General features: G+C 39.2%; 1 protein-coding gene across 4 annotated transcripts in view; it reads left to right on the forward strand.

Annotated features, from left to right (window-relative positions):
• Positions 1-8,876, forward strand: part of Ripk1 (receptor (TNFRSF)-interacting serine-threonine kinase 1) — a 42,062-nt gene extending 33,186 nt beyond the window's left edge. For all 4 annotated transcript variants that reach the window (XM_013016724.1, XM_013016725.1, XM_013016723.1 and 1 more), the window contains 2 exons: positions 7,016-7,168; positions 8,134-8,876. In XM_013016724.1, coding sequence (XP_012872178.1) covers positions 7,016-7,168; positions 8,134-8,414 — 434 coding nt within the window. In that variant the 3' untranslated portion in view covers positions 8,415-8,876. The remainder of the gene's footprint in view (positions 1-7,015; positions 7,169-8,133) is intronic.
• The last annotated feature ends 498 nt before the right edge of the window (positions 8,877-9,374 follow it).

A 9,374-nucleotide genomic window follows, 5' to 3' on the forward strand; every position in this document is an offset into this window, starting at 1 on the left:
TGGTGCTGAGGAATCAAACCCAGGGCCTCAGGCATGCAAGGCAAGCGCTCTACCACCGAGCCATCTTCCCAGCCCAGTCTCACATACTTTTTATTTCTTATCTCCATAGGCTCTAGAATACCATTTGTGATGAGAAAAATAAATTTTATTTCAATTTGCATACTTCTATCATTTGATGTCAAAACTAGGTGATAGTAGTTACTAATAATTTAATAGCCAGCATTCTTACCAAATAACATTTAATAACACCACCTTAATTTCTGATTAACTTCCATTAACCATAGCTATTGGTGCCTTGGAATCCTGAAGTGAGAATAGGTAGAAAAAGCATTGATGACCATATATCTTTCCGGGCTTGGGTATGGGTCAGTGGCACACCGTCTGGGTGAGGTCCTGAGTACAATCTCCAGCAATGCAAAAATGAGCAAGAACAAAACCATAAAGCTTCTCAGATTTTGTTTCAAAATAGAAAATTGTCCAAAACCTTCTGTGGAAACATTCTGGATTTCTCCTGCAGCATTTATTATAGGATTTAAGGGATGCAAAACATTAGATTAGGCATTAAGCAGGATAATCACCTGTGTGAGATGTCCTTTAGTTTCCTTTGTGTCTGCTGCTAAAATATTTCATGAGTGTCTCCATCAGTTTATTCATTCATGATTAATTTGGTGACACAAATTTCTAGAGCACTTCATGGTTTCTGCCAGGTAATTTTCTAGGCACTAGAGATGTCAATTAACAAAAAAATCTGAGAGTTTAAATCCTGATGTGTGGAAAGAGCACAGATCAGTGTTTAATGCATCATACTTTTTAATCCCACTTTTGAGTAACTCAAGCTACTTAGATGCCAGAAATCTCTGTTAGCTCTCCCTGATCCTCTGATGTTGATTGTGCCAATAACATGGGTACAAGAATGGGTCTGTCTACTTCATGATTTTGAGATATTTGTAGTAGGGGAAGGAAGTCTTTAGTCCACAGTCATTAGAGAAGTTACATGTGTTTGTATACTAAGGATAATCATGCAAAGGAATTAGTCGAGTTTCTCCCTGCAAATCTAACTGATCATTCTTCTACTTGATTTTGCTTTCATCAGTTAGGTCTAATTCTGCTCCAAATGTAGGTTTTCTAGTTTGCCAGCCAAATAAGTAGGGTATGTCTCAGTAGTAAAAAACAAAATGAAAATAACTGTTTCTTTATTTTGATTACAATAGCTCCCAAGATCTTTCTTTTTTTATTCAGTGAACTGTTCAAATTAGGTTAGAAAAAAATAGCTCACACTCAGGAGTTAGGGGATGTGAGTGCTAATCCTGTGGATAACAGTTGCTATCTACATCATTCTGTGTAAATTATTTTGCCTGCCTACCATTCATTGCCCTCAATTATAAATGAAAATGTTCCAGTGAAAGGTTAACATAATGAAGCTCTTCTGTGTTTCTAGTTCTACATTAGTTTCTTCATTCCACAACTTTTTGTGTGTTTTCCTGTGAATCAGTGAAAACTAAACTACAACTTACTACAACCTTGATGATACAGCAAAGGCAAAAGAAAAGTTTACAGCTCTGATTGCCTACATTTGAAAATTGCACTTAAAGGTCTTAGAAAAATAAGAACAAGCCAAGCCCAAAATTCATAAATGAAAAGTAATAATAAAGATCAAGGTGGAATTTAATGAAATAGGGACTAAAAGAACAGTGCAAAAAATCAAGGTTCTTTGGAAAGATAAATAAAATTGACAAACCCTTAATTCAACTAATCAAAAGAAAGAGAAAATCCAAATTATAAAAAAAAGATTAAAAGTGAGATATTCAAAGGAGGCTACTCTGAAGAACACAAAGGTACAATAAGATATAGTGAATCATTAGGAAACGTTTTGAAAACTTGCAATCCAGTACTTCAGAAAACCTAAAAGAAATGGTTCCATTTCTAGTTACCTGTGATCAACCAAAACTGGACCAAGAAGAGATAGATAGATAGATATAGATAGATAGATAGATAGATAGATAGATAGATAGATAGATAGATAGATAGCAATGAGATAGAAATAGTTCTAAAATGTCTCCCAACAAAGAAGAGCCCAAGACAGAATGGATTCACTGCTGAATTTGACCAAAATTTAAAGAAGAACAGACATTAACACCCTTAAAACTATTCCTTAAAATAGATAAGAAATAAATGCAAAGTCATCCTTAAAATGCCAGTGTTACCTTGATTCTAAATAAATAACAATACAACAAAAAAGATGAACATAGGTACAGAAATCCTCAATAAAACCAAATTCAACAAAACAAAACAATGATACCTCATAACAAACTGGTTTCATTGCAGGGAAGCAATAATGGTTCAATAAATTGCAAATCAACAAACATAACATATGGTAGGATTAAAGACAAAGATTATGTCAGGTGCCAGTGTCTCACGCCTGTAATCCTAGCTGCTCTGAAGGTTGAGATCTGAGGATCATGGTTCAAAGCCAGCTGGAGCAGGAAAGTCCATGAGACTCTATCTCCAATAAACCACTCAGAAAACCGAGAGTGGTGCTATGGCTCAAGTGGTAGAGTGCTAGCCTTGAGCTGAAGAGCTGAGAGACAGTGCCCAAGCCCAGAGTTCAAGCCCCAGGACTGACAAAAACAAAAACAAAAAGTTTACATGATCATGACATAATTCTGCATCCCTTCACAATAAAAGCCTTGAAGAAACTAGAAATGAAGAATCATACTTTAACATAATTAAGGCTACTTACAACAAACCTATAACCAACCTCATACTCAGTGGGGAAGAACTATAACTATTTCCTCTAAAATCAGGAATGAGACAGATGTTTTCATTATTTCCCACCTTAGTCAGTATAGTGCATCAAATCTTAACTAGTTACAAGGCCAAAGAGAGAAATAAAAAGAGACAAAAATAGAAAATGAACAAGTCAAATCATCTCCTATTTGAATACATATGATCTTATTCTTAAAGAGCAATACCTGATAACACTTTGAGCAAAGTAGAAGGAAGTGCAACATATAAAAATCAATAGATTTTCTACATGCCAATATCAAATATGTTAATAAAAAATCTGGAAAACCAATCACATTCACAGTAGCCTCTAAAATATTAAATACCTAGGAATAAACTTAACTAAAGGCAGTAAAAGCCCTCTGCAATAAAGATTATGAAACACTGAAGAAATTGAAAGAAACACTAGAAGAGAGAAAACCCTCCCATGTTCATATTATTCTTAAGCATGAAATGCAAATCAAAACTACATTGAACAGGGTACCAGTGGCTCACACCTGTAATCCTAGCTACTCAGGAGCATGACATAAGAGGATCACAGTTGAAAGCCAGCTCAGGCAAGACAGTGACACTCTTTTTTTTTTTGGTCAGTCGTGGGGCTTGAACTCTGGGCCTGGGCACTGTCCCTCAGCTCTTCAGCTCAAGGCGAGCGCTCTACCACTTGAACTACAGCGCGACTTCTGGTTTTCTGGTGGTTTATTGAAGATAGGAGTCTCACGGTCTTTCCTGCCCGGGCTGGCTTTGAACCGCGATCCTCAGATCTCAGCTTCCTGAGTAGCTAGGATTACAGACGTGAACCACCAGCGCCCGGCTGACAGTGACACTCTTATCTCCAATTAGCCACCAAAAAGTGGAAAATGGAAATGTGTCTCAGGTGGTAGAATGCTAGCCTTGAGGACAAAATGCTGAGCAGCACCCAAGGCCCTCAGTTCAAGCTCCAGGACTGGCAAAAAAAAAAAAATTTCTACTTGAAATTCTATTTCACCCAGTCAGAATAACAATCAAGAAAACAAACAACAAAAGTTAACAATGATGCAGGAGACAAGAGAACTCTTACACATTCTTGGTGGAAAGTTAACTTAATCCAGCCACTATAGAAATGAGTACAGCAAAAAATAAAAGGTTAAGATCCTGCCTATACCACTGCTGAATATATATTCAAAGGAATCAGAGTCAGCAGACAATATTTACAATAGTTAAGTTACAAAATTAGCCTAGATGAATGGATAAAGAAACTATGTTATATAAACAATGGATTATTAGTCAGCCATAAGGAAGAACAAAATTAAGCCACTTTCAGGAAATGGATTGTATAGGAGATCACTATATTAACTAAAATAAGACAAATATTTCATGTTTTATCCCATGGGCATTTGTTTTGTTTCTTTACTAAAAAAAGGACATGAGTGGCTGGGAAGGTGGCTCAGTGGTAGAGTGCTTGCCTTGCATGCTTGAGGCCCTGGGTTTGATTCCTCAGCACCACATAAGCAGAAAAAGTTGGAAGTGGCTCTGCGGCTCAAGCGGTAGAGTGCTAGCCTTGGGCTGAGGAGCTCAGGGACAGCGCCCAGGCCCACGACCAACAAAAAAAAAGGGGGGCGGGGAACATGTAGAAGATGACTAGCAGTAGAGATTCATGGGAAGGAGGACAAGGAAGTAGCTGAAGTAAATATGAATATGATTGTAAAATTATAATGAAACCCATTATTTTATATAACACTAATTAAATTCACTGGCTTCGTGATGGAGTGGAGAAGTACAGGGTAAAATACTGGGGTAAATTGCACTGAGTCAAGGTGCTGTCTGGACTTAACCTCCGATGAGCCAGTGATTAACATAGCCTATTCATTAACAGTCAGCACAAGCCTTGGACAGTGAGCTAGCTGGGAGGATCAAGCTGGTAAGGCAGTTCAATAAATGATAGCTGATGCTCTCATTGTAGCTGTTATTCATGAAGATCACTTACAGAAGTTGAAGCCTTTAGAGCAGACAACACTCTAGAGACTGCAGCCAGCGTTTTTTCAGAGAGAAATCGTAGCTCCATGGATCACCCAAAATGGCATTCAGCCTCCGGGTGTGTACATCATACACCCCATGTCAGTAGAGCACTAGTTTCCTTGGCTTCATTGAGAAAAATGAACACAGGCACTGTGGCATCTGTTCCCACTGGGCTGGACTTGAGAGCCAGAGGTGCCTCCTGAGCTGATTCACTAAATTTCATTCTCCTCAAAACTGTTTCATTCCTCTGTACCCCTCAGAAATTTGCTAAATGATCTTTAGTGCAACACATTGGACACCTCCACTGCTGCATGAGTGGCACTGGGTACATAGCCTACAGTGAGCCCTAAGCTCCCACGAGGACTAGGAAATAAATGGGCATGGTGTTTGCCCACCTAGGACTCACACACTGGTGGGGAAGGCATGGACCTGACTGATGCACAGCAGCTGAGGGCAGAGGAATGAGTCTAGGATTCAGATTTCAGTGCAGGCTCAAGGAAGGACAGTGATTTCACCTGGTCCTCTGTTGGGAACTCATAGCTGACACTAGCAGATCAGGCCGAGGGAACAGTTGATACAAAGGAGGACTACCCTATGATGGATCTGTGCAAAAGTTAGTGGCCCCCAGCCTTTAACCTGGAGAGAGGGAGGAGATGGTAGAAGAAAATGGCAAAAGATTAGCAGGGAACTGTGGCTAGTTTTGAATATGGACCTGAGAGGTTGAGTCGGTTGTACAAAGTGTAAGGGCACTTAGCAGTCACTTAAGTCAGCCAAGCCTTAATTGCTTGGTCCACCTCTTTCCTGACTTAGTAGCAGCTGAATTTTTGTTTGTTCGTTTCTTTTTGAGACTTAATCAGTACATAGCCCAAGCTTAACTTGAACTCAAGAACCTCTAGCTTCAGTCTTCATAGTGGTGATATGGGTAGCCATGCTAGGCCATATTTTTTTTAATTTATGTCTTGTGCCAGTAGCAGGGCTTGCACTCAGGGCCTGGCAATCTTGCTTAGATTTTTCCACTCAGGGATACTACCACTTGAGCCATACCTCCACTTCTAGTTTTTGGTGGTTAATTGGAGATGAGAGTCTCACAAACTTTTTCTACCTTTGCTGACTTCAAACAGTGACCCTCACATCTCAGCCTCCTGAGTAGCTTGGATTCCAGGTGTGAGCCACCAGTACTTAATTCACATTATTTTTTAATTCTAGTAGAATACTTATAACAAAAATTTACCATGTTAACTTTTTGAGTTGTGTAGACATAGAGAACATTCATATGGTTGTGCAAGGTCACTGTCTATATCAAGAACATTTCATCCTCCCAAACTGAAGTTCTTCCCCCATTAAGCACTAAATCCCCATCACTCTTTTCCCTAGTCTCAGTTAACCACCATTCTAGTTTCTGTCTCTGATCTAAGTATCTTAATGTGAGTGGAATCAGAGTGTTTGTCCTTTAATAATTCACCTAGCCAATGTCTTCTGGGTTCAAGAGGTATCAAAACTTACTTTCTCAGACTGAGTAAGATTCTGGTATAGGGGAGGTATGATGGCACACACCTGTAGTCCCAGCACTGAGAAGGGCAAGGCTTGCTATTGAGCTGGAGTTTCTGTCTCAAAAAAAAAAAAAAAAGTTCTGGGGCTGGGAAGGTAGCTTAGTGGTAGAGTGCTTGGCTTGCGTGCATGAGGCCCTGGGTTCAATTCCTCAGCACCACATAAGCAGGGGGAAAAAGCCAGAAGTGGCACTGTGGCTCAAGTGGTAGAGCGCTAGCCTTGAGCTGAAGAGCTGAGGGACAGCGCCCAGGCCCAGAGTTCGGGCCCCACGACCAACCAAAAAAAAAAAAAAAAGGTTCTGTTGACAGGCATTGGTTGCTTCTACCTTTTGGCTATTGTGAATAATGCTTCTAGGTGTAGAAGTATATTCTCATTCAAGTTTTTTAGGGTAAATACAGAGACAATTACAAAATTACATGGTAATCTAATTTTTACTGTTTGGAAAATTCCAGTTTCCCCCTATGCTTGCACCATCTTACACTCAACTATGTATAAGAATCTGTTTTCTCCACATTTTTGCCAACACTACTTTTATTCTAGTAGCCATCTTAATAGTGTGAAGTAAAGTAGCCACATTTTAAAGGAGATAATTTATTCACTCATTTCACTTTAATATGTGGAATAAAGTTCTACAATTTTTCTCTTGGTTTGATCTTATTGACTTACCTCTATCTTTCTCTCTATTCAGATGAGTCCATAAAATATACAATATTCAACAGCACTGGCATTCAGATTGGAAACTCTAATTATATGGAGATTGGTGGCGTGAGTTCAAAATTTCTAGACAGCACAGGTACTGACTATAAAGAAGAATTAGATTCCAAGTACCAAGGGATCTTTGGTAAGATGCTTTTTTAAGGACCCAGTTTTGGGCTGGGGGGTAAATCAGTAGTAGAATACTGGGCTGGCATGCACAGTGCTCAGACTTAATCTTAAGCACTGCAAATAAATAAATAACCAATCCAACATCTGGCAGGCTAAACTTGCTTGTTCAGGGGAATATAATGGAATGTTAAATATTTTCTTGTGATAACTTTCTCACTGAAATCTATTCCGTCTTTCCTCAATTTCTTTTTATAATCCCTTTGTAATTTATTATTACAAATATGGGGAAAATCTAATATGGGGGGAAATCCCAGAATTTTATGACTTCACTGCTAAAATTAAGTCACTGTGTATTAAGTCTTAGAACACTACCTGGCACATAGGAAGTTCTAGAAAGGCATTCAGCTTTCATCAGCATAAGTGTTATTATTCAGACTTGGGAGAAATAGCTTCCTCAGGTTCACATCAGAGGGGTTACTGTAGCTTATGTCTGTAATCCTAGCTTCTTAGAAGGCTGGGATGGGAGACTCTTGATTTGAAACCAGCTAGGCAAGAAAGTCCATGGGAATCTTACCTCTCATTTATCACCACAAAACCATAAGTGGGACTGTAACACAAATGGCAAAACAGTAATCTTGAGCTTAATACTGTTTCCTAATACTGGTACCAAAAAAAAAAAGAGGTGTTAAACAAACTGTAGAGAACACAACATAGTAGCTTCTGAGAGGTTTTAATCACAAAAAATGCCATCATCTAGGTTCAGTTGTACCTGCCAGGAGGAAGGGGTACCATGGGTTAAGTCACACACAGACTTCTTACAGGCTAGCAGGCAGGTCAAGTATCATCCCATAAGAACTCCATATTTAGCGGTTATCTGCTTCATTACCTCCTAATGTTCTTCCCTTTACTTTGGTTTTTCCACAATCCAGGAAAGTAGATTGTTGGGTGGCTCATAGCTGCTTTCTCTTTTCCATTTGGCAGATGATACTAGAAGTCTGACTGATGAACACCTGAACCCAGTCAGGGCCCACTTGGGAAAGCAGTGGAAAACCTGTGCCCGGATTCTGGGCTTTGCTGAGTCTCAGATTGATGAAATTGACCATGACTATGAGCGAGATGGACTAAGAGAAAAAGTCTACCAGATGCTCCAGAAGTGGCTGATGAGGGAAGGCAATAAGAGGGCCACAGTGGGAAAGCTGGCATGGGCACTTTATCATTGTTCTAGAAGAGACCTTCTGAATTGCTTGATACAGGTCAACTAAAATTACCCCTGGAGGGGCTTTGGTAACATGAATCACCTTCCTTTCTTAGTAGCTAACCCACTGAGAATCATGCTGCCCATAATGTTCAGAATTCTTTCCACGGAACATTCTGTGTCTTCAGACATATCTCATACATTTTGGAGCTGGAGAACGAGAAGTCTACAGCTAGCAACCTACTTTCAGGAAAAGTATAAGAAAAATCTTTTAATGATGCAGACCAATTTTTTAAAAAGAAGACAGAAACTAATTGAGTCTTGAAATGAAGAGGTCTAGTAGAACCTTGCTAGCTCAAGTGTATGGCTCCAAGAAGAACTTCATGGAGAAAATACCACACACAATATTCATGATGCTTAAAGGTGTAGATCTATACCGCTGATGTTTGGCTCATTTTTCCTGCTGAACTTTTGCTTTTTCATTATATCACATTGTCATCTCAATTAAGCACATTAATTTTTATCTTGCTCTTTGGGTGTCTTTTGTTTTTTTGTGAAGGAGATTTTCACAAAAGTTAAGGCAGGGAAACATAGCCAATCCCACAACTATGATTCTTAAGGGAATTTTTTTTTATCATTTCTATTTGACTTTGTCATGTTTTTCATTTTTGTTGAGTGCATTTCCTTAAAATAATGTGTAATCAATCACAAATTAGGCAGGCTTACTATACTTACTATACTTTTTTTTCAGCTCATGCCATGAACTTCAGATATCTATTCACTCAATTTCTTTCTTTTTTTTTTCTGGAAGTCCTAGGGCTTGAACTCAGGGCTTGGGCACTGTCCCTGAGCTTCTTTTGCTCCAGGCTAGCACTCTACCACTTGAGCCACAGCGCCACTTCCAGCTTTTTTCTGTTTATGTGATACTGAGGAATTGAACCCAGGGCTTCATGCATGCTAGGCAAGCACTCTACCACTAAGCCACATTCCCCGCCAATATCTTGGGTTTTGTTGGAGAAATTTTTCG

Source organism: Dipodomys ordii, unplaced genomic scaffold (genome assembly GCF_000151885.1).
Source record: "Dipodomys ordii isolate 6190 unplaced genomic scaffold, Dord_2.0 Scaffold32, whole genome shotgun sequence".
Lineage (NCBI taxonomy): Eukaryota > Metazoa > Chordata > Mammalia > Rodentia > Heteromyidae > Dipodomys > Dipodomys ordii.